The 26,386-nt window shown below is 42.8% G+C and overlaps 1 protein-coding gene across 2 annotated transcripts; it reads left to right on the top strand.

Annotated features, from left to right (window-relative positions):
- The first annotated feature begins 1,871 nt into the window (after positions 1-1,871).
- slc41a1 (solute carrier family 41 member 1) lies at positions 1,872-26,291 on the top strand. Of its 2 annotated transcripts, XM_027024557.2 has the most exons (14): positions 1,872-1,949; positions 2,821-3,034; positions 7,152-7,257; positions 8,877-8,979; positions 12,823-13,869; positions 17,642-17,749; positions 21,397-21,468; positions 21,867-22,011; positions 22,401-22,547; positions 23,606-23,753; positions 23,876-23,955; positions 24,135-24,269; positions 24,405-24,553; positions 24,648-26,291. In XM_027024557.2, the coding sequence occupies exons 5-14, from the start codon at positions 13,405-13,407 to the stop codon at positions 24,831-24,833; spliced, it is 1,635 nt and encodes a 544-aa protein (XP_026880358.1). In that variant the 5' UTR covers positions 1,872-1,949; positions 2,821-3,034; positions 7,152-7,257; positions 8,877-8,979; positions 12,823-13,404; the 3' UTR covers positions 24,834-26,291. The 2 variants fall into 2 exon arrangements, with proteins under 2 accessions (XP_026880358.1, XP_026880350.1); XM_027024549.2 differs by lacking the exons at positions 1,872-1,949; positions 2,821-3,034; positions 7,152-7,257; positions 8,877-8,979 and adding an exon at positions 11,730-11,965.
- Positions 26,292-26,386: the final 95 nt, after the last annotated feature.

The raw sequence follows: 26,386 nt of genomic DNA, 5'->3' as shown, positions 1-26,386 counted from the left end.
GCACCGGTACTGTGTACTGTGTACTGTTTACTGTGTACTGTGTACTGTTTACTGTGTACTGTTTACTGTGTCAGAGACAGAGCAGTGATGCTGGACACTTGAAACAAGTCAAGTGTCACTGCCCAGAGAAAATGACCCCTGACCACTAACCAGTGGTTAATACAAATAGTCTCTAACTGTATACCTACAATGAGTGTCATATAATCAAATATATTAAAAAAATAAAATAGTATATCATTTAAAGCACATTTATAAATTGTCATTTAGTTGACTTGAGTGGTGTTGTGGAAGATATGTGGTATAAATAAATAAATAAATAAATACTGCAGCAGTATTACAACAACAAAACAGAAAGCAGTGCCTTGCTTACATCCTCGATCTACTAGTGACCCACACCCAAGCATTGACTGGCTGAGATGGTTGACCAAAGTGGGCCATGTGAAGTGAAGACCTGCTGAACAGCTGTAGCTAGCTGGAGAGTGCCAACAACAAGAGCCGTGTACAGACAGGAGCACCCTCTGTCAGACAGGCAAGAGGCTCCCAGGTGGAGCTGGATATTACAGCCATGTTCACTTAACCTCTAAGCCACTCCAGTCAAGGGGAGTAGTGGGATATCCTCCCAGGGGCAGCCTTTGATGCCTGACTACAGGCTGCCCTGGGCTGTGTTCTTATACAACAGTTAACCATCTATAAACTAAAATTCATGAGTTATAGCTTTCCATTAGTGGCACATTATTTCCACTAGCCTACATGACTGTTTTGTTTAACTAAAGTTAGACAAAAAAACAACAAAAACATTTAATCAGCTTCATTCATTTGTTTCTCCCACTATACAGTGGTAAGCTCCATAAGTAGAGAAAACTCTCCAAGAGCGAAACTCTGACCATGGCCTTCCAGGGTTCAACTAGAAAACGTGTTTTTTTGTTTTGTTTTGTTTTTTTACTGCTTTATCACTGTGTGTGCAAAAGTGATCAAGCTGTGTGTAGTGATTCAGGGTTGACTCACTCCTCGTTTAGGGCGCCACAGACGTGATGAAGCTTGTGTTCACAGGGACACTGGTGCCTCTCAACACTTAGAACTGCCAGTGGCCATGCAGTGTCCGAATATTAGACCGCCTTGTACATGGTAGTTCTTAGTACATTTATATTTACATTTATGGCATTTAGAAGATGCTCTTATCCAGAGAGACTTACAAAAGTGCTTTGTCATTATACGCATAGAATATCCTAGTACAGTACAGTAGGTTAGAGTCCAATATACCAATGAACTACAATACTGTAGAATACAGGGATCACTGCTGATGCCTAGAAGTACAAAATACATAAGCTCTATTTCAGACAACAATCAGTGCAATAAACAATAAACACCAGAGTTTGTTAGTTATGGCCACAGCTAAAAATACACCGAGGTAGTCCTTCCAATAAAAGGACTAGTTATCCTTAAGAGATGTACATGATTTTCCCATAGGGTTTTCTGTAAAGGGTTTGACTGCGGTGTCCGAGAAACTGCGGACATGTAAAAATGTTTTATACGTGGATATGAACATCCTGCACGGCAGGTCAGCATGTTAGAAAGTTAACGTAAACCATCAAGTGACCTGGGAATTACTGAAAACGCTCTTTCTAGAAAGTAATCCACATATATCAATACTTATCTAATTACATGATTAATCACCTTTCACAGGCAGCAAGATGCTCACTCTCTTCACTGCTAACCCTGGTAGCGAAGCACGAGCGCAGAGAAGAGGGGGGGGGGGGGGGGTTGTTTGTTTGTTTTGAAACCTCAAATACGAAACAAAAAGGAAACAGCACGAGCGCTGAAAGTACTCTTCGGTGGTCTCTCGCGGTTTCTTGGTAGCGCGAGGGCGACATGCAAAGCAATGTCGGAGATGTGCTGCGGGCTTTAGCAGGGAGAGAACAGACATGGAGCCAGGGACGCGTGCGCGTGAGGTTAGTCTAATAAACCGGAGTTTGGGCGCCTGGGAGACGCTGCGAGGTGCTTGGCGCGTGCGTGAGTGCGTCAAATGCGGCAAATACATGCACATCCCTGCTATCACTCACTGCTTGCTGACTAACGTTAGCTAGATTGAAACGTCACTAGATAGCCAGCTAACCACAGAACATGCATTTACCCCTGTAACCTAACAAAACGGGATAATAGTAGACATAAATACAGCAAACTTGTTTTTGCCCCAGTATAGGCTCAGCTCCCTTCACTAACAATCAGTAAATGAGACAAATGTAGGCTTAAAGGTTTACATCAGATCATTAAATAGGTTTCTGGCAATGTTGATGAAATCAAGTAAAAGAAAGTTACTCTTGTAGAAACAAGGTCACGTTTGATTGATTTGGCTTGCACACGACTGCTCTGTCAAGTTTAATGGACTATCAAGGGAAAAAGATCCCGGCAGGTTTATGAAATCTGTAGCTAAGCAAAGCAGACGTGCTGTTCTAGTGTTCTGGAGCCTTCTCAGCCTTCCGTACTGAGATTATGTGTAGTTACCGTGGGAGGTAATCATTAACACCACCATGCTGCGGTTTGACTGTGAGCCACCTGCCCTGCTTCAAACATTCACCAGCAGCACTGCTATAATACCGATGGCCCGTTCATCGCTTGTGTAAACTGGGAGTTTGCAATAAGTGCACACGCCTATACGTTAAGGTTGCTTCTGACGTAGTGTCAGGATCCAGCACGCAAAAAACCCATAATAATAATAATAATGTTTTCAAAGCATTTTTCTATCAAATTTCTATCAATTTCTGTATCAAAATGTTTTTCTTCATCAAAAAAATTTTTCTCTTTATTTTCACTGTCCTGTAGGGAAACGTAGAAATAATATTGACCAACACTTAGCATACTAACTGCTAGCCGTTAGCTCCTCTGTGAAATCTTCCCCTGACGGAAACAAAACTCACAGAGGAGCTAATGGCTAATAGTTAGCATGCAATACTATCTTTCACCACGAGGGGTCTCGTTCAGGGGGACTCAACGATCAGAGGTAATGGAAAATGAGCGCCGGCCTTCGTTAATAAAGGTGAGTCTAATGGTTTAGTCGCTCATTTTCTTTTAAAATCAGTTATAACAGGGGATGCTACATATGAAGTCGTTAGCTTATTAAATTTAGGTGGAAAGAACTTTGTTGCTCCCGACGAACATTAATGGTAGGAGAGTGTGTATAATATCTAAGCAAAGCAATCCGTAGGCTCAGTAGCTGAAATGCATCCTCGAGTCATGAGCTCTAGTGTTTCTGCCTAATGTGATTTTAATGACTTGCAGAGTAACAGTACATTTGTAGTGAAGATACTCATTTATTCTCTGATTTATTCAAATTTGATAGTTGAACACAACTTGAAAGTGTTCTGTCTATCCCTGTATTTGTACTAGTGAGTGTTCAAATAGTGACTTTATTTAAAGTGATACAATTTAAACCACTTTGACTCCAGATCACACTATATCACTATTTATTTATACATTTATTTATTTTTATGAGACCCTTCATGGTTTCCGTAGAAAAGTTAACTAGTAGAGTGAAATTCCTGAGGACTTTGGTCCCGTTTTCTGCCCAGCTGTGCCTTGTGTATTTTATCAAGGATTCTGATTGTGGGGGAAAAAAAATAACTTATTCTACTTATTAACTTTAAAAAGAGAGATAAGCCCATCCTGCAAACAGAGTAAACATATTTATAGTCATACGATACTCACTTTTATGAACAGTTACACTTATAAAAATCACCAGTCATGATTTATTGTATGGTAGCTGTGGGATACATATTTGGGTGGGATCTGCCTTTACGTGCTGTTTCATTGCTGTTGCATGTACTTAATTCAGTTACACCACAATGGCGAATGATAATACATTGCACTTTTACAATTTGCATAAATTTGTTTCTAACACACACCCAAAAAAAAAAAAATAAATAATAACCTTTGCTAACCAAACAAACCCATTTGCAAAGCTCTTTCTTTTTGCATCAATTTTCCAGTGGCTAGCCAGGCAAGCTCAGATCTTTGGGGGCACTTGAGGTGACACTCGCTGGGGTTGAAGTACCTTTTTAAAGATGTGGTTAATGCTGGACTTCATGTAGTCAAGCTACTCTGTAACCAAATCTTCCTGTGCAATAAGCCTCCTGGCTCCTTCCACTTGGGTACTTAGCTGGTCATGTGACTTTCCTAAGCATTGGCCACTGAGAGACCTCCAATGCAAAGTGGATCATTTCCCTTGGTGGTCTGCCATTGGGGGATAGCTCTCATACTGTATGCTTGTGCCCACTAGCGATTTTTCCACATTAAGCAGGCTAAGTAATGTGTGGTGCTATTCTGAATGTAATCTCAAACAGCTTTGTACATAGCTGCTTAGCAATAGTGGCGTTCAGGGGGCCATAGGGCTAAGTTTAGCAAGGTTGTCTAGAGAATGGAAGCACAACACCAAAATGCAAGAACATGTTTTTGGTTTTACTGTGTTTATCCAGAGAAACAACTAGACTGGCAGAGACTGCATCCTTCTCATCATTCTGGACCACTATGAGTGGTGCACCCTAAAAGACGTCACCTTAAAATGTTTCATACGTTTTAAAGCTTTTTAAGAGCTTGTTGGAATTTCATCACTCTATAGTAAAGGGGTTGATTACTTTAACTGAACACATTTAGAAGTTTTAGATGATCCAATTTTCTGAAATATTTTTAGACTACACAATTTTCACTTTTTTCAATGCAGTTGTGAGGAAGCTTGTAGGAGGCAGTTGTACCTTGTGACCTTGTGAAGTTATTTCTCATTTACCATTGTGTGAAGGTGTGTGTTGGGGGTGGGGGAGGAAGATAATTGCACTACACTGTTGGGTATAGAAAGACCCAACCACACATCTTTTTATCTGGAGAATTACACCACACTGTTTGGTGTAGGACACTGAAGGTTGTGTGTGCCCTGTTCGAGCTATGATGTATTTTTGGTGATGCATCTGTAAAGTGGCCTCAGTATGAAATCTTATAGTAGTATTATCTGGAAAATATTATCATGCTTTATGCATAGAAGAACTACCTTAGTGGTCCATGTTGTTCCGTGCATAGTATATAAAAAAGAAAAAGAAAAAATTATGCTACTTTTGTTTATTACAATTAAGATTAACTAATTAACTTATTGAAGCTTCTGTTCTAGTTAGCTGCTATTTATGTATTTTGCTAATTATACATTTTGCAATGAAAGATTTTGTTTTCCCACAGTGTGGGGGCAGCCCAGCAAAGCTTTTACATAAAGCACACTGTTTGTTCATTTTACTGTGGTTTGATCCAATCCATCCACACAGGAGTCAGTGGAAAGAATATAATAAAGGCAAATCATTGTGGGTGATGAGATGAGATGAGATGAGATGAGATGAGATAGATAGATAGATAGATAGATAGATAGATAGATAGATAGATAGATAGATAGATAGATAGATAGATAGATAGATAGATAGATAGATAGATAGATAGATAGATAGATAGATAGATAGATAGATAGATAGATAGATAGATAGATAATGTAATAAGTGACATAACAGCATAAGATAGAAGTTAGTCAGTATTATCTTTCTTGTCCTGGGCATAAATCTGTAATGTCTGATGTTCTTATTTACTCTCCCAGTTATCGGTTGGCATAGCAACACTCTTTAGATAGTATAGCTTGGTAGTTACCCGAAGCAGCACTGCATACGATAGCTGGTAGATTGAGCAGGCCATTTCAAGTCAGTCACCTCTTTTTCTCGGCAGTTATTTGCTGAGATCTCATTTGGCACTCCCATGACTCTCTGCAGTGTAGTGGGTAAATCTCTTTGTAACCACAGGCAAGGTTATGATAGAAACAATAAGACAATAAGACCTGTGTGATAAACTATAACAGCCCAGTCAGGAGGGCCCATGTTTGCTTTGAAGGTCTGGAGGCAACAGTTCAGGACATGGGTCACGACTTTGCTTAGGCAAAAACAGCATGTTGTACTCGAGTTGCCTCATACATGTCACCAAAGGTAAATACAGGGCAGTGAAGAAGGCCATGTAGGATCAGAGAAGAAGGCCGATGGTCAGGTGGTACTAAATAGACAGAAGATAAAGGAGGGGAATGGCAGAATTAATTTCTTTTATTATTTAGCTGATCTATTTTATTCTTTACTGTGTGTTAAATACTGTGTGTTAAATACTGTGTTATTAGCAGTTCACCACGTACCTTCACCTGTTTTAATCCCTGTAGTGCTGACAGTATTTTTAAGCACGTATGATTTTTAAAATCTTTTTGCTGCTGCATTTAAAAAAATATATTTTCCCATATAAATATGTAAACAAATAAGATCATTTCATTCATGCAGATTATTAATCTTTCTGCACATGTCATCAAGTTACCCATCCTAGCCAGTCTATTTTGAAAATAGTTTGAGTCTTGTCCATGCAATCATATTCTGTAAAAATTCATATGATCGATATATGAGGTATAAAAGAATTCACAGATTTTCTCATATTTAGGATTTCTCTTAGCAACAAAAAAGTCCAGATCTGTCATACAAAAAAAAAATGTAAGAACCACAGAATTTATATATTTTAGCTGTTTATTTCATTAGCTTGAAATACATTTGAGTTTAAATCTGAAAATGTATGAATAATCATGTTATGAATTATGACGATCTGACGTGAGTTAACTATGGATATCCAAAAAGGCTGTGAGTTCATTTATTTTGTTCTGTGGTGTTCTCCCAAGATCACAGCTTTACCTGGTGATGTAGGTAGGAAGCTGAGAGCCTGTGCTGGCTACAACAGAACTTCCCCGCACACATGGTTCTCTCTGCTGTCGTTTCTCAACAATGGCTTTGTAATAAGATCACTGCTGAAGGCCTACTGGGCCCATACTTGGAAAGCTAAGATAACAAGTAATGATACAATCCCAGCAATGGTTTAAGCAAGTAAAGAGAGAAAAGGAATTTTTCTGTGTGTATAACATAAAAGTAAGATGTTATCTCAAGAAAATTATTTTTGCTATCTCAAGAAAACAACTTCTGTTATGATCACAATAAATAGATATAAATATATAAATATGTTGCTATCTCAAGAAAACAACATTTGTTAGCTTGTCATCACTAGAACAGTTATGTTGCAGACAAATTAAAATGAATTTAACTTTCATCATGTAGGTTGTGATGTAGACACTGACACTCACTGACCAGGGTGTCACCATGGCAACACCTGACAGTGCGACCTCAGGCACCCTCTGGTCTGTCTTCCTCTTGGTCTCCTTTGGTGAGACGTGATACATATTTATTAATTATTTGGTTGTTGTTTTTTAATTTGATTTCATATCAAACCATATGAAAACTTACCCTTATTTAAGCAGGCTATGTAACAGTAAGAATAACTCAAGTAACATATGTTTCCATTCCTTGGCCATGTAATCTTTGTAGTCCACTGTGATATGTTATAGTGATGTTTCATGTACTGTGATATGTTATAGTGATGTGGTTTATGTACTGTGATATGTTATAATGATATTTCATATACTGTGATATGTTATAGTGGTCATGTACTGTGATATGTTATAGTGATATGTTTGATGTACTGTCATGTTATAGTGATGTGTTTCATGTACTGTCATGTAATAGTGATATGTTTCTGGTACTGTGATATGTTATAGTGATGTGTTTCATGTACTGTCATATGTAATAGTGATATGTTTCAGGTACTGCGACATGTTATAGTGACGTGTTTCATGTACTGTCATGTTATAGTGATATGTTTCAGGTACTGTGATATGTTATAGTGATGTGGTTTATGTACTGTGATATTTTATAATGATATTTTATATACTGTGATATGTTATAGTGGGCATGTATTGTGATATGTAATAGTGATGTGTTTCAGGTACTGTGACAGTGATATGTTTCAGGTACTGTGATATGTTATAGTGATATGTTTCAGGTACTGTGATATAGTGATGTGGTTTATGTACTGTGATATAGTGATGTGGTTTATGTACTGTGATATGTTATAATGATATTTCATATACTGTGATATGTTATAGTGGTCATGTACTGTGATATGTAATAGTGATGTGTTTCAGGTACTGTGACATAGTGATATGTTTCTGGTACTGTGATATGTTATAGTGGTGTGGTTTATGTACTGTGATATGTTATAGTGATGTGGTTTATGCACTGTGATATTTTATAATTATATTTCATATACTGTGATATGTTATAGTGGTCATGTACTGTGATATGTAATAGTGATGTGTTTCAGGTACTGTGACATAGTGATATGTTTCTGGTACTGTGATATGTAATAGTGATATGTTTCAGGTACTGTGATATGTAATAGTGATGTGTTTCAGGTACTGTGATATGTAATAGTGATGTGTTTCAGGTACTGTGATATGTAATAGTGATGTGTTTCAGGTACTGTGACATAGTGATATGTTTCTGGTACTGTGATATGTTATAGTGATATGTTTTGGGTACTGTGATATGTAATAGTGATGTGTTTCAGGTACTGTGATATGTAATAGTGATGTGTTTCAGGTACTGTGACAGTGATATGTTTCAGGTACTGTGATATGTTATAGTGATATGTTTCAGGTACTGTGATATGTTATAGTTATATGTTTCAGGTACTGTGATATGTTATAGTGATATGTTTCAGGTACTGTGATATGTTATAGTGATATGTTTCAGGTACTGTGATATGTTATGGTGTGTTATAGAGATGTTTCATGTACTCTGACAACAGGAACAGAACTGGTCACAGATCATTTTTGATAATTTGTTAAACCTATAAGCTTGTGCTGATTATGATTAAGATTCGTTGTATGGTTGGGAAAATATTTTGCACTTGTCCGCTTTAATATTTGTTGTTTTGTATTTCAGACACACGCAACTACACAAATTCACCAGCAAGGAAAGGAAGATTTCCTTTGGTCTTTTGTACTGAAAGTCCAAACTGAAGCCAAACAAGGTTCCGCCTCATGATGTGAGAAAACTTATCATTCTTATAATTTGGGGCGAGCTGTGCAGTGAAAGGTGAGCCAACAGGGAACAAACAGAAAATGTTGTGCCAGCGAAGAGCCACTGTTCTGGGCCTCCCTCCATCTTAAAGGGCTGCTAACAGTGGCAGGAAACTATTCACAGTGGCTCTCAGTCTCTCCACATCCAAGAGAACATTCTTCTGAGGCAGTTGGGGGGTGGGGGGTGGCTGTGATGGGGTGGGTGGCACCGTGCGAGTGCAGAGAGGAAAGAGCTGGCTGAGGTTTCCTGAGGGTTGCCAAGGATACGATTTGTTTTGTCTCTTCTTGCCACATCACTTCCTTGAGGGAAAAAGAGGAGGGAAATGATGAGATGATGAACTTGGAGCATCCCTAATGGCCCATCTGTCCGCCAAGATTCAGCGTCTTTAGCCAGATTGAGCTACGTTTGTTTGGTTTATGATTTGGGTCCTTCCAAAAATGGAATCAATCCTGTTATTTGAAACAACAAAAACCCCTCAGATCCCCTCAGATGTCAGCTAGCTACTGTTCAGGAACCTGATGAAACTGGTTTTCAAATCCTAATTACACTGTTTACACAGCCATTATTTGTAAACGAAGGAAAAATATGGCTCATGAAAGGGACAAACAAATTTTCCATGAGTGAACTGGCCTCAGTAACATAAACAATAAACGCAAAAAGGAGGTAAATAATACATATTTAATAAAGTTAGAGGTTTACTGCTTATATTTATACTCTACATGGCAGTGGGATTAACTCACCAGGAGTGTGTCTGAGAGTTAGAATAATCTGTTACTTAATATAAATGTAAAAAAAAATTTTTTAGGAAGCCTAAATCAAGAATATTTAATACAAGAATATTTAATACAAGTATATTTAATAGCACTGCAAGGTCAGCAGAGAGATGTTTCACCAGAACATTTAGGCATGAGGGTAGAAAATGGTGACATTTGTAATGACTTTGTACATTATTTCACACTGGGCTGCACGGTCACTTAGCACATGCCAGCATGGTAATAATTCATGACCGAGGCCAACTGAAGAGTATTTTATTAGTTATATTAACACTGCTTATGTTTTTTACCAGTCAACTCACTGAATTTCTTTTTTAGATAAACCTGTTTTTAAAGTCCTGTTTTGTGGGCTTTGTGCTGCTGATGATACCAGGTAACCTGTATGTTCCTCTGTGAGTCTGAGGTCCTTAAAAAAGGCTATTCAGTACAAAAGCCCTACCTAGGGACCTTGTTAGGGACCATACGTGTGAATGCCAATGAGAGTGAGCCCAGCACAAAGCACTCCCAAGGGTCCCGGCTGGTGCCTCCCCCTACTGTTGGCAACAGCTTCCTGTCAGTGTGATAGTGCTCGGAACAAAGCACTACACTACACTACACTACACTCTACTAGCACTGTAGGTTATGCTGCCTGTTGCAGGAAATTTATACCAGAACGCGACTGGAGCCAGAGTCTGGAACCAGCACTCTACTTAATCTGAGTCTGGAACCATCACGCCACCTAAACTTAGTCTGGAATCAGAACTCAACTTAATCTGAGTCTAGAACTAGTATGTCAAATAATCTGATTCTGCAACCATTCCCTTGGCACATCGTCATTATAGCCAGCGCGATCGATTCCTTGATAAGGGCGGCTGCTGTAGCTTGCCTCGGACAACTGGGAACTGTTTTATGTTGCTTCCAGGAATTCCAGGACTTCCAGCATTCGACTGTTTTGGTAAACACATTTGACGCAGTGAGCTGAATGATTCTGCATCTCTGTGGCCCTTTTTTTCAAAACCACTCCCAGTGAGTTTGTTAAAGGCACACAAGACTGCAAAAGAACTAATCTACTAATATTTTAATCACCGTGATCAAATCTTGGGCACGGCCCAGGGCTGAATGAGGCTAACTGGTCACCCCTGACCAAGACTACTGCCTTGCCAAAACCCTACAGGTATACTGTAGCCCCCACTGCGATCACAAACACTGCATGTTGCTGTACATTGTTCTAAATAAGTCTGTCTTGGTTGGCATTTTCTTCCCCGAAGGCAGTGGTTTATATGAGCAGTAAGCCTCTCCATGTATCTAATGAGTGTGACGAACAACGGTTTGTCCAACCTCTAGAAGTCAGCCTAATCAGATCTGAGGCAGCAATGAGGCAGTGATGCAGGTAGCAGAATTGCTGACATTGCATTTTATGAACCTGCCCTATAAAACTAATTTGCTTTATTTAAATTTTTTAAAAAGCTTCTCTGTGGTTTCTAGAGATTTATGACGGCTATTTGACGTTGAAAACGACTAGTGTAATTGGAAGAAATTTTTACTGTAAATAGAAATATTCTGTAATGATACTTATAGCCTCAGAATGGTCACGCTGCACCACTGTAATATCGCCCCCCTCCCAAAAATAAAATAAAATAAAATAAAATAAAAATAAAAATAAATAGAAATCAGCTGAGAAGGTAATGTCTAATGTATGCAATCACACTGCGCGAGGCAGATGTCAGAGGTGTCAGCACCGAGGTTTCTAACACCCTGCAGATCAGTGACCAGCGAAGCAGCGGAATTGTGCACCCGCACTAAAAAGCTTGCGTCTTGCAGTCATTTACCTTACCACGCGCATATCTGGCAGCTAAAATCATCACATGGTAGAACATTCAAAGCGCGAGGAGCTCGCGGTCAGGCGCGATTGGTCGCGTTTGCTCGAGAACTGTTCGCAGCATTCGCGTCAGCCTCGCCCACCTAGCCACTTCCTCCTCGCGCGTGTAATATAGGCGCGCGGGGCCGGCGGAATGTCAAACGGAGCCATGTAAGGGGTCGGCACGACAGCATTAACCGGGGGTTACTCATTAATCCAGGCCCAGGCAATCACCCTACATAACGGCCCGGGGCTGCTGAACTGCTACGGAGGGGATGAGTCTGCACTGAACGCTTCATCCGTGCGCGCGTCCTCCGTCGGATGCACGCGGTGATCCGAAGGTAGGCGTCAAAGCCCCTTTCATCCTCACGCGAAATCTTCAATCATAACGCGTTTATTAAATTGTTCGGACAATTTGACATTCGGCTTTGGCTAGTTTCCGTTTAATAATGTTTAATATAGTCATCCGTTATGCGATAAATGCTGTGTTTCTTGTTCTGTTTTGATTTGTTTTATGCTTTATACATTGTTTCGGCTGATAGGTAATGAAACGTGCTCACCGTGTAACTTACTGTGCGAAACAGTTGTTCGTTCTCTTATGAGTTTTTAAAGTTTCTTAATGGTCCAAATATTGCGTGAATTGGTATTTTTCGTATCGATGCCACAGAACAGACACTACTGTGCTTCACACAGTCACCCAGTTTTATAGACGCTTTCTATATGTGGGTGGTGCCTGTGTGGAGCGAACCAGTACCAACTCGTTTAATTTACGTCGTTCAGTGTCGGGCTGTATTTGATCGGACTACTAAGTAGGGATGTTGTTTCACTGCGGAGGTAACGAGCAAATTGTCGCTGGTTAAAAACAAACACACACACACACACAAAAACAAACAAACAACTGAGTTATGTTTCCTGGAGATGATCACCTTGCTCCTCATAAATGCCGGTCAGTGCAGTCACAGGTTAGGCGTTTTCTGCTGGTTTTTTTCAGCCTGGTAACGTTTAGTAGAAGTTTTGGCAAAGCTATTGTCGGACATTTGTGCGCCACGTCCAGCTACTGCAGACCATGTGATCAGTAAATGTGTACAGTGTCCAAAATTAGCGTGAAGCCTGAACGCTGTTCCAGAGTAGACTGATGCTCAACTTTCTTTTACAGTTTCTGACATGTGTCTTTCTTTTCTCTCTCTCTTTTTGACAGGTGACCACGGAACAAGTCATAGTTATCAGACACGCACATTTCTGAGACTTGTAACCGTACACTGGCTTCGGAGATCTTTAAATACATATTAAAAAAGCTTGTTTACCACGTGGTGTAAACTGAGCCGCGGCCAGTCCCAGTGCGACCAAGTGCCTGAACGGGAGTCGAGCAGCGGACATTCAGGGACCTTCAAATCCTTCCCAGACTAAAAAAATACTGCTGTGCGTCTGTCCCTCGGAGATCGTGCGTTTGAACTTCGCTTTTACTGGGTTGTCAAATGCACACTCGTTTTACTCGTTTGTCTTAAAAGAAACAACTGCGGTGAATGGGGAACATAATTTGTATGCTACCCAAGTTTAGGCAGGATCTCAAGCAAGCCTGCAGAGGGGTAAAACACCTGCCTCTCTGACTCAGTTAACCTGTAGACACAGCGCGAGCGAGAGTCCCCCGCGTGCCAAAGGCTGCGGCTTTGATGGGATAGTTCACGTTCACAGATCAGCTGATTCACTGGTCAAAACCGAAAAGTGCCGTCTGCCTTGTTTTCGTTTTTGCTATTGCAACTTTAAACTCTAAAGCTTCCGCATGGTACTCTGGTCGAAAGAGCAAGACAAACTATCCGACATGTCCACCGGGACGGAGAGGATAGAGATGAAGAAGGACAGCGCGCCACCGGCGTACCACCAGTCAAACGGGTCGGTGCACCCCGTCATACTGCATAACGATCCCGAGGAAAGACAGCCGAACGCCGGAGAATACGAGCTCACAGAGGTGACCTCTTTCTCGGATCGGACCGACCAGGAAAGCGACCGGTCTGAAATGGTGGTTATTGACTGTAGGGTCAATGCGAAAGGGCAGAGAGAAGAGGACGCCCTCCTCGAGAATGCCAGCCAAAGTAACGAGAGTGACGACACGAGCACGGACCAAAGCCCGGTGCCGCCGGTTCCACTGAAGGAGACGTCCTTTACTATCGGACTCCAGGTCGTGTTTCCATTCCTGCTGGCAGGGTTTGGAACAGTGGCCGCTGGCATGGTTCTCGACATAGTTCAAGTGAGTTCATTCAATATCCAGTGATCCCTGTTGGGAATCGACTGCCCTACTCGTGTGTTATGACGTACAGCACAGTTGTGAGCACTTCTTGCCCTATATGGTCTACATAACAGTCATTAGCTCAACTCCTGCAGCGAAGAAACCCACAAGAATAGGGAGAGACTAGGTTAAGAGTCATGGATTTGAAACAACTAGCATAGCTCACTTATAATGAAAAAAATATCCTATATTATTACCATCAGTGGATAAGCATTTATTTACAATTTGAGAGGTTTTCCAAAATTGATGGTGATTATGCAAAACCATTCATGTCATAAAAAGAGATGCCTCTTTCCAGATGGCATATCATGCTGTATAACTTAATTTGATAGTCAGCTATTTGTGTGTTTACTCGTGTGTTTGTTTAGGAACATGCCAAGTTATAAATATCATCCAAAGTCAGAATTTTCCAGCGTTTTGTTTATTGTGTGGCCCGCAGCTCGGCCAGCCTCTGACTGTATCAGAAGACAGAGAGATATTACACGCCAGGGTGTTTACATAACACCCTGTGCCAGCCGAGCTACTGCACACATCTCCTTTGAAGTGTTCTTTCGTCACAATTACGTAGCTTTTAAGATGTTGATCTACTGGTAGCGCCAGAGCACATCTACACATAATATATAATGTTTTACACTCTTACTGAAGGTTACTTAATGTGGACTGACAGCAACATGCTTTGTCTGTTTGTTAGTTCACAACTCACACAATCAAATTCAGTGAATTATTACTTTTTTACTCATGTTTTCAGTAATTGTGCCCTTTACTGAATATCCTGTTTGTGCGGTCACAGAGACAGAGACAGGAATTTTAGTGCACTGTAATTACTTGCCTGTTTTCTTTCCTGTTGACCTGTGTCATGTGCATGTGACATTTATTCTGACTGTATAAGCGCCTCAGTCTGAATGACAAATCACTGATATTTTAGTCAGTCTTGTGTGGGGTAGCCATCGTAAAACGGCACCTGCGTGAGTCAGGTGAAGATGACTCATACCATGAAGTTGTCTTCAACAATGTGAAAGCATCTAGGGGGATTTTGCTCTGGTGGTTTCCAGCTGTTTGAGTCTTCATTCTAGTATCAGTTCATGACCATTAACAAAGGTACTAATTGATAAAAGTTCAGTGATTATAAAAGTTGAATTAGTCCCCTGACGTGTTGCTTCCGTAGTTATGGCAGACCGGGAGCCCTCGGGTTAGCTGCACCTACAGTCAGTGAGGAGCTATAGTAAAGAATTCACATTTCTCTGGCAAAGGAGAAAAAAAATAGTTCATAAATCCCTGGCTGACGTGGCTAACTCAGCCAGTCTGTGCTGGCCACTGAAGCATAACATCACGCTCGTTAACTCAGCATGTTGGATAGAACAGGTGTATGCTGGCAGGCAGCTGAGCCTTCAGAATGCAAACTAAGAAGTAAGTTGTACTACGCATTGTGTGCAGTCCGGACAGTGCCAAGATCCTGGGGTTCTGCAAAGTTTTGATGCTTTCTCTGCTTTTTGATGGCTCCAGGTTAATTCATTAATCATTTCTCAGTTGTTTCTCAAAATAGCATTCACATAGTACTTCACCAAAGCACAGCAATCTACTAAATGTCAGAGTAAAGATACCCATATGGGCACTCTGCCATCAAACATGAACTACGAGAGATTACACCCTTCACCTAGTCTCACTGAAAAATCAACTATGAGAACAATGATTTTGCCTGCTGGCTCTCCTGAGGTGAGGCCTCTAACCGCTGGGAAGATTGTTTGTAATGTGGCTTGGTGATTTTGGGCCAGACGAATGCAGACAAGAACCGTTTGGGTCCAGACTGTCGGCCAGCGTATTTTTACCACGCGGAGAACAAACTCAACATAAAATCTTTACACCAGCCAGTCTCGCTGTACTCCCACAGGAAGACATTTTGGGCCTACCACTTCCAGGCTGTCACCACGTCCCTGCAGGGATCAGTGTACCCAAACAAGCAGAGGCAGTTGTGTCCTCTGTCGTGGATCACGGGCAGACAATCTCACTGTAGCTCTCCTCCTTTCTCCCCGGCTTATTCTGACAGGAATGTTCACTTTAGCCGGCCTTTTTAAACACTTTTTGCTTTTTTTAATTTTTATTTTTACAGTAATAGCCATTCCCGACTTCCTGTGGAAAGCGAGTAGTTAGTAATCAGGAAGTGAAGGTTTCTCCCTTTGAGAGACTGAGTCAACTCTTCCCTCTATCATAACAAGCTTTACAATGCCGTAAACCAAAGTTTAGTGGCTTGGCCAGTTATGAGGTCCTCGCCTGATAGCAATAACCTTTTGCGTAGCTGTACATAGCATGCCACACGGTCTTGATGCGCACAGCTATCAGGGTTACGTGGTGGCTAGCCCTGCCTCCCCTGACAGAGGAGTGTCACCAGATTCCCGCGTGTCCATATGTGCTGAGGAGACCATGCAACCTGAGCCCGCAACCCCGCGTGCCCGTGCGGCTCCACAGAACTCAGACCATGTGCAGGCTTTGGCCACGGTCACACTGTTCCCCGGAGACACGTCGTATATCTCAGAGGGAGATGGGATAAAAGTAGAGGGGCTCTCTGCCCATGAAAACCCAAGCCAATGGGGCAGAATGCCAAGTCTCAATTGATGTAGAACTTTTTTTTTCCAGAGTGGCCCCAGTACTGCCAAAGACTTAAAAAATAAAAAAGCACACCCACCGGAGAGGCAGCTCAGTGCAAACGCCTTAACTTGCACTTTTTGTCACATTTCTAGATGATTCTTTTTGGTTTTCTCCCTGCCGTCTAATTTTAGCACAGTTAGCCTAACTCATGTTGTCTGCCTCTGTGCTCTGACTAAACCTCATCATCGATTTAGTCATCTGGCATTAGGCCTATAATCACAGCGCACCGATAGACTCGGCTGGAGAGATCAGCACCCACCCCACCCCGTTCATCGATCGACTCGGGCTGCTTCTGCGCCACATATGGGGCGTTGGAGCCTCACAGAAACAAAGCTGGCTGCCGGTTACCACAGTCATCAGCTCTGCATTGCCTGGAGATGCACAGGAGGAGTGAAGATCTGGCTTTGCTCTTGTCAAATGCGCTTATTGAGTCCAGTGTCAGCAAATGTTAGAGATGGACAGTGTGTATGAGAGAGAGAGAGAGAGAGAGAGAGAGAGGGAGGGAGAGAGAGAGAGAGAGAGAGAGGGAGAGAGAGAGAGAGAGAGAGGGAGGGAGAGAGGGAGGGAGGGAGAGGGAGAGAGAGAGGGAGGGAGGGAGAGAGAGAGAGAGGGAGAGAGAGAGGGAGGGAGAGAGAGAGAGGGAGGGAGGGAGAGAGAGAGAGGGAGGGAGGGAGAGAGAGAGAGGTCCTTCGTCAGCTGTGCAAGCAAAGTGCTTCATAAAAATGTTTACAGTAACCATATATTTATATATATATATAACATATGTATGTACATGCACATATGTATGTATAAGGTGACTGTAAACATTATTTATGTATCATCACTCTATCATCAAATTTCTTTTATTTAAAATTCTATGAAAAGCACAGCAGCATTTTATTACATATGGGTTTGTCTAGTGAAATATCCAACAGATGAGTCATATCAAGTTACCGTGCTGAATCAATACCACGGTAAGTGAAGGTCATGGGAAATCCATAGCCTGTGATACTCGTGCAGATCCCATCATTCTGGGATGTGTTAAAAGTGTGTTTGGGTTTCGTGGCATGAAAGAAATGCCTTACGGAGCCCCACCCCTCTGTCTCTGCAGCACTGGAAGGTGTTCTCCGAGGTGAACGAGGTCTTCATCTTGGTGCCTGCTCTCCTGGGTCTTAAAGGGAACCTGGAGATGACACTGGCCTCCAGACTCTCCACTGCAGTGAGTAGGAGTCACCTGAACACTCCACGGACTCTCGGCACGTGTTTTTTCTTTCACCTCAAACAACCAATGGCAAGCGACACTCGGACTGTACTGACAGCGCACGTGCGTCTTATGTCCAAACAGAGACATCAGCAGATATCGGCTCATGCTGCAGTCGTTCGCTTAGGTTGTTTCTGATTGGCTCATTTCTGCTGCACCATTAATGACTCTAAGTGGGAAGAAGAGGGTGATGTCTGAAAGACTAGAGAAACAACAAGAGGATGTAAAACAAGACCATTTTATGACTGTTTGCCTGGCTTTCTTGGTCAGGCCACTACTACCCATGCTGATGACTTCATCTTAAACTGTGCCCTTGTTAGTAATGCGCACCGAGAGACGTGGTTGGGGCGATTCCTGTGTGAAGCTGTTTATCTTAAAACGTCAAGGCTGTCCTTTATTTATTGGTCATACCCGTACACACTATTTTACTGCCTTTGTGTGGCTGATAGAGTTTAAAGATATAGAACAGCTCACAGGACGCAGCAGGGCGCGAAGTAAACACGTTATTATAGCCGTCTTAGTGGCTGTTCTCTGGTTCTTTCATATGAAAGAACAGGTTTTTCACATCAACATTTGAAAGTGATTCTTTGTATTGCAGTATTCTTGCTAGGAGAAGGGCACCCTGTAATCTGCACTAAAATAACCAGATTATCACTGAATCAGTCATCACACTGCAAGTACTGACCAGCAAGGTAGAAACTAGGACAGTTCTGTCCTGTTCAAGAAATAAATGGTTGTCTAAACCACTGGTTTAGAAATGAACCCGTGTAAATCTAGTCCAGGTCACGAGAGTGCCACATGGTCTAGATATGTCTTGTGCATCTCTGTTGAAATGGTTCCACAAACAGAATAGAATCATGTTCCAGTGCACGAGGCAAAGGGCTTCACATTGGTACCATAACATTACACATATATCTCTGTAGCATGCCCAGTGGGCTTCTGGACCCTGCACACTGCTGGCATACAAAAGCTGGAAGCTAGGTCAGCAAGTGTCGGTCTTCCTTAGTGGCCACACATGAGCACAAGAAATAACGCTGATGAGTGAATGTCTCTACCACCCTCAGCTCTGAAACGGCAGGTCCTTTCGGCGGGACTGGGTGTATGACTCAGGAGAAAGCAGAGGTAGACGATCTTTTCTTCCCCAACATGCTCACTTCTCTGGGCAATATGTTATATGATATACTATCATCGTCATTACTAGCCAATTATGAGAACTATATGTCTAAGGAGCTTATTTGGAGAGAGGGGGGGGGAGAGAGAGAGAGAGAGAGAGAGAGAGAGAGAGAGAGAGAGAGAGAGAGAGAGAGCGAGAGAGAGAGAGAGAGAGAGAGAGAGAGAGAGAGAGAATCTAGTCCATTTTAGTGTGATTTAACACATAAATTCACCTGACCACATTTTTCTTCTTCTTTCCTGGGAAAATGGCCACATGTTCAGCATTATAAGATGTCAGATAAGCAGCTTATAGTCTGTTGACCAAAAAGTGTAGTCTATGATGTTTTTCAACCCTGAGTCAAGCTAATTAAGACATGTTTAGCTGCTGTGACAGATAGTATTTCTGCTTTTGTCATGTGTTGACAAGTTAATTGCACTTTCCTTGGCAAGAATGACAGTCGCTATCATGTTGGTTATATTATTATTTCATTCTATTATAACATCTGTGTAGGTCAGAAGTAGATATTATCATTTTCCCTCATTAGAGTTTTCACAGTTCACTGCTATTACAAATTTCCAAATTAGGAATTCTTTTATTAGAAGTTCATTCATCCTCTCCGGAATATTCCACATATACTTATCTGCTTATGACTCAGGACATCGGTCTTATTCTAATTTGTTGTCCTAATGTGTAATCCTCAACCTAACTAATCTCCTCAGTGGCTTGGGGATTAGTCATTCTGATAACATGTTAATGACCCTGTGACACGTTCGAGGTCGTTCAACAGGGCAAACTCTGGGTATTTGCGTTCCTGATCAATACAAGTTTGATCCAAGTCACAATTCAGAGGCAGCCCTCATTGCTAAATCAGGGTAAAGGCTGCGTAGCTACAAACGTTCCACCGGCAGTGTAGGGAGTTATCTCTACTGAACGTGAGGGCCCGCCCCCACAGTGTTCCGGCCTCCTTGAGGACAGAGCGGCCTGCCCCGAGCACACGTGTCGGAGTCTCAACTTCCCTGTTATCAGGACACAGTGTTAGCAGTCCACGCGATAGCTGGTATCTCCCCTTTCACCATGAGCTGTCAGGCAGTCGAGGAACACACACACACACACACACACACATTAACTACTTCCCCCTCTGAACAGCCTCTGCCGCTAACTTTTGTCCTGCTGCCAAGGATATATGTCATACAGCAGCTCGGCTAATATTTTGCCACTGTGACTTGGCTCAGAGTAGCTGTGGGACAAAAGAGGTTGCTAGCAGGGTCTCTGGTAGCCCACGGTGACCAACGAAGACGAGAGACACTTGATCCCTCATTGAGTCCAAGCTCGTTTACTGCGGCACGCTAAGGCTTACTTGCTAAGGTTTTATTCACCGAGATGCTCTTATGCAACCTTCAAAATATGTAAATTGTTTTGAGGGGTTTTCAGTCCCCCTCTCTGAGTGCGACTGGACAAAGGACTATGCAGGAAGTGCAGAAGTAGCTAGTACTCCTCCTTTGAAAGATAATGAAAGACTGCACAGAGAGCTGGGCTCAGTGGCTGAGAGAGGCTGCCCTGTGCTCTGGCTTGCTGTCAGCTCATGGGGAAATGTATTCCATGCTCGTCCTCAGCCTGTTGTCTTCCTTCTCCAGCTTGGCGAAAGCCGTGGTTCCACTATGCTTCTGTGGGAGGCCATTCCCCAATGCCCCCAGTGTAAAGAAAACTGCTTTAGGGTTTTGAGCCCTTAACTGCACAGTATAATTTAGCCTATGCTCAGGGGAACCTACTTCTCATTCCAAATGTGAAACTGGCTTCACAGAAAGGCCAAGGCAACGGTGTGTGTGACTGAGGCCCTGTTGCATCACATGCATTCGGAGCATCTCATGTGAAATGACATGCTATCGTCACGCTACCGTCATACACGCCACATACTGTCATTAAATTCCTCCTTGTGGGTCTGACTGCATACAGGTGGAGTCTCCATATCTAAAGGCAGTGGGGAAGGTCTGCTTCTGCTCCGCAGAGGGCATGTAGGGTCAGAGCCACTCAACATTAGTGTCTTTAATTAGAGAGATGAGATAAGTGGGAACAGCCAGCAAGAGGAGGATGAGATGCGCTTCGAGTGGATCAAACCTGGTTTTGTCCTGACAACTGACCACTGTTTGTTCTAGCAAGGGCTTAGGCTGATAGTGCCTGGACCTCCTCACTGTCTGACCTCTAGGTAGATGGTAGATATTCTGACATAGTGCATATGCCCTATTAGGCACAGTCCCTTGCTGTGGGCAGAGGTTTTTTGGCTGAACTAAGATCAGTCCATGCTGAGGACATAATGCTCAAAGCTGGTTTACGGAAAGCAAGACTGGTCATAGAACAGCAAGAAATAGCAAGGGCAATCTGTCCACGTACCCATGGTGCTATATTGGGAGAAGTCATGAGTGGGTTTCCTGTGTTCTGCACCCCCCTCCCCCAGGCTAATATTGGACAGATGGACACAGCCAAGGAGATGTGGAAAATGATCGTGGGCAACCTCGCACTAATTCAGGTATGAGACCCTCCACTTTACGTAATGTGTAGTGTCAGCTCCTCTTAGCAGAGTTACCTGTGTCATCTAAAGGTTTTCCAGATAGAAGGAAAGTAAACGCGATATTACGCAATGTTTAAACAACCTTCCCTTTTTTCCTGGAAAAACACACCGATATTGTACAGTTGTGTGCAGTCATGATCACATCTAAAGTCGCCAGCCACTAGTGTTCACTCCTGTCACGCTCCTACCGCGATTAATGCGCTTGAGTTCGTTCTTTTAGATTTCACTGTGCGATTTAAAGATTTAAACAAGCTTTACAGCCTGTGCCACTTCGGAGCCAAAGTGCAGTGGATTTGTGAGGGAGTGTGATAGCAAGGCCCGTGAGATCACCGTGACACCAGCGTTCGCATCTCCAGGTTCAGGCCACCGTGGTCGGCTTCCTGGCTTCCATCGCTGCAGTCATTTTTGGCTGGATTCCAGAGGGCCAGTTCCGGATGGGTCACGCAGTCCTTCTCTGTGCCAGCAGTGTCGCCACGGCGTTCATCGCCTCCTTGCTGCTAGGTGGGCATCCTGTTCCTGTCCATGTAACTCTACACAAAAACTTCCCTTTGTTCAAAACTATGTATTAGTTTTGTAGTGTTGATTCAGTGTGCGATTAGTAACCGTATGGTGCCCATTGTTAAAGGTTGCTGATATGGAGCTGGTATGAAACTTAATTCTGAAGATAAGACTTAGCCTGAATCTTAATAGTGGGAATTGCACTCCGAGTGTCCGAGTGCCACTTCAACACTAGAGTGAAAGCATGCTATAAATGTTCACTCCAAACAGGAGATATCAAACGCCCCCAACTATGCCTGTTCTCATTGTTAGTGGGTGATACAGTCTCCTGTTTTAGTTATAACATCTCAACGCCATCGCCACCAATCTCCTCTTCTCTCACCCCACAACAGGCCTTATCATGATCGGGGTGATTGTCGGCTCCAGAAAGGTTGGCATCAACCCAGACAACGTGGCCACCCCCATAGCTGCCAGCCTCGGAGACCTGATTACCCTGGCCCTGCTGGCTGGCATTAGCACAGGACTCTACCAGGAGCTGGGTGAGTGAAGGCTACCGGGGCTTCAGCTCACCCTGTTGGGCACTGGGCAGACTGTCGGCTATGCGGTCTCTATGGTTATGGTGGCACGTGTATAAATACGCTTCTAGAATTTACATTTACAGCATTTAGTACACTTTTTTCCAAAGCGAATTACAATTGTGATGAAGTACAATTCAAGCAGTTGAGGATTAAGGGCCTTATTCAGGGGCCCCAAAGTGGCAAGGTGGGGCTTGAACCAGCAACTTTCTGATTACTATTCCAGTACCTTAACGGCTGAGCTCCCCTGACCTAGAATGAATATATAGTTGTTGGGGTTTTTTTTTCATTTGTGAGGTCAAGTTACAACTACACCCTCTTGTACTAGATTTAACTCTCAGCGTGAAGCTATGTGAAGCTTTTTTGTTGTTTTAGATCAAATAACAGCCAACTAGCGGGTGTCTTCTAAGGCATGTAACCTTAATACTGATGCTGTCTTTAAAAAAGGCTGCATTGTCGAAATAGAGGTCCTTACGGTGATGGGTCACAAAAGTATAGGAAAGTAGTTACTGAAAGTCCACAAGGGTTTCTAGTGTTGTTTCTATAATGAAGTCCTTGACCACACCTTGGTTTTAATGTGTGGTGTGCAATTCTGAGATACCATAGTTTGAGTAAGCTCAGGAAAACAGCTGTGCAAAGAGTAATTGCATGTTTGTGCTTTTCTCAAATGATCAGAACTCTGATTATGTGGCCAAATTGTCAGGATGTAAACATGAAACCTTGTAAGAGGTGAGCCAAACTTCGTCTGTTTCCCAGCGTGGGCTGCCTAATGTCCAAGTCCCAGAAAGTGGGTGGTAAAATACACCCAGAAGAATGTCCACCAGAATTTATCTGTGATTGCTCAGTCTATTGTTACCTGCCAGATTTTAGGCTGTAAATAAATTATTGCATTTCTGCGTGTTATTAGCTGTGCCATCAGTCACCCTAAGTGCTATGTTTGCTATGATTAAAGATGACTGAGTAGAAGTGTGCAACTGAATTGAACTCTACTGAACTGAATCGTACCTCTGGTTTTCGAACAGATTATAATGATTATGCCAACCCGCTGGTGTGTGTCTTTTTCGTCGCCCTGACACCCATCTGGATCCTGATTGCCCGGCGAATCCCCTCCACCCGAGAAGTGCTCTACTCAGGGTGGGAGCCTGTCATCATCGCCATGGCAATCAGCAGGTACACTAGGAAGTCATCCATTCATTGGCTAATCAAGCTATTGTCTCAAAGTCTGACCCAGTTGTCTGGGGGTTTTTTTCCCTTTTTAAAATGTATTTATTTTTGCTATTGCTGTTATTCAGTGTTGGAGGGCTCATCCTGGATAAAACTGTGTCCAATCCCAACTTTGCTGGAATGGCAGTTTTCACCCCTGTTATCAATGGTGAGCCCTAATCTGAAGCATCCACTCCAATCAGACGTATCCATTCTAAGCTTGTTCACACATCTCTGCATGGCATTGGTTCAGCACTTCCGTAATGTACCACCCTCTACAGTGTTTTTGATGTGGTAACCTCACACGTGGTGATCAGACTGTGCGGTTTTTCCGTTGTCCTGCTCTAGGAGTGGCAGGTAACTTGGTGGCAGTGCAAGCCAGCCGGATCTCCACGTACCTGCACATGAACGGCCTCCCCATCGCAGAGCCGAGTCCTCCCCAGCAGAAATGCCCCACGCCGTGCAGCACATTCTTCGGCTCAGGTACCCAACTCAGCCTTCGTAAGCAAAGCCTTAGATAAGGCAACCTTGCTATAGTCATGCAAATAAGATATGCAAATAAGATATTGATCCAGCATGGAGGGATGATGGAGTTCCCCCACACTTATTCTACCCCAGGCATGAACTCCCGCTCCGCTCGAGTGCTGTTCCTCCTGGTGGCACCTGGTCACCTGGTCTTTCTGTACACCATCAACTCCATGCGGGGAGGACACACCACGCTCACCTACATCTTCATCGCGTTCTACCTGGCTGCTGCACTTCTCCAGGTATCATTTCTGGCTTTTCTTATCTTTTTCTGGCACCTAGTAGTCTTAATGTAGCTGGACCATAAACGGTCCCTCTCCATGGTCCTCCTTGCAGGTCATGATCCTACTGTACCTGGCTGACTGGATGGTCCAGTGGATGTGGAAGCGAGGTATGGACCCCGACAACTTCTCCATCCCCTACCTGACCGCCCTGGGTGACCTGCTGGGGACCGGCTTCCTTGCTTTGTGTTTCCACATTCTGTGGCTGATTGGAGACCGCGATGCAGACGTGGGTGACTGAATGCTTCCCCGAACAGTCACGGACAACAAGACTCCTCTCTTCAACCAAGACGAGCCTTTATTTATAACACCTTGCCGAGTAATAATACCTGCATTATTATGGCTAAAGTAGCCACTATGATTATAATGTTGACTTATAATACTATTGCTGTAGTATTGGTATGTAATGATTATTACATTATTGCTTATCTTCTTGTGGGAGAACAAGAATCCTCATTATTTTTCAATGGGGATGTTTCACCCCTTTATGGTCAGTTGTGTTGGCAACAGTTAAAAAAAAGGATGACTTAAACTTGAAGTTTTCTCAAGCAGCAAAAAGCAGACGCAGAACACTCAGTCACCGAGTGCTCTATGTACAGAGATGCAAATCTGTACGAAGTAAAGCTGCTTTTGAGGCCAGGTGACATTCTGACAGAATGTAGCTCAACTGCCTCTGAGAAGCAATTGATGGACGTGTGCGGACCACAGCTGAATTCACTTAGATAGCCACAAAGGTGCAAGAAGTTTACAGTGCCTCATTCATCTCGAAAGAAAGGGAAAAATGCTAAAGTTTTCCAGCCTACTAGTGCAGCGGTGCGGGTTAGCTACGCACAAACTAAAACGATCCGAGAAAATTCCACACGGGTCATCACGGTTTTCATTTCTAAATCCTGGGTCTTGACATTTTCACAAGGATACAGCAGAGATGATACCTGTGAAATGTTTCTTCATTTTCTAAGCCTTCAGGTCTCGTTTCTGAGTTTCTGAGTCTCTATTAGTAGAGAGAGGCTGTACACAAGAACATCTTAAAGTACTTTGTCGTTTTGCACGCAGATCTGTTCGGTTTTCAGATTGTGCAGTCGTTTACTTGGTTGGCAAGACACTTGCGAGATAAAATGGCATGCCTGTTGTCTCAACTACGTACTTAGCACTCAGTTGCATATACAGCAGTTTCACACTATACCTTGAGGTTGTTGGGTTTCAGAAAGGCTGTGATGTGCCATCATCCTTTGTCGCTGTAAATTGCTTCCATGAATTGCATAGCTGGTTCAAAATGAAGGGTCTAAGGCTTGCGTACACCTAGTGACATACGCTACTGCTCGTGCACACCTGGCGATATTTTCCTGCAGTGCAGGTCTAGAGCTGGTCAAATCAGTGCCTCAGCCGTGGTCATGGGCTAGTCCTTTGTTCTGAGTCAAGGATCGTGATGAGGTGTTGAGTATGGACTTAGAACACTATTTTAATGAGATGTCAAACATGTTACTATCCTTGAGAGCACGCGATTCAGAACGCTTTGCATTATGAGACCTCTTTCTATGAAACTTTCATAACCAGACAGAAAGGTTTCTAATGATTGTGCTATTAAGCTTATTGCAAAAAAAAAAAAAAGGGCTATTCTGTCATTTGCAACGCTGCGTAGTATGTGCTGTGTGAAAAGACTAAAATGGCTTTCTCAGAGATGAGCTGGTTTAAATGTTAGGCTCTTCAGTGCTCTCTGGAGTGGAGGAGATGAGTGAAGATTGAATGTTTTTAAGGGAGGAAAAAAAACATGTTTATGCCCTACAAAAACTGTGC

This window comes from Electrophorus electricus, chromosome 20, assembly GCF_013358815.1.
Source record: "Electrophorus electricus isolate fEleEle1 chromosome 20, fEleEle1.pri, whole genome shotgun sequence".
In the NCBI taxonomy this organism is placed as follows: Eukaryota; Metazoa; Chordata; class Actinopteri; order Gymnotiformes; family Gymnotidae; genus Electrophorus; species Electrophorus electricus.
This window is presented reverse-complemented; position numbering and strand designations above follow the sequence as displayed.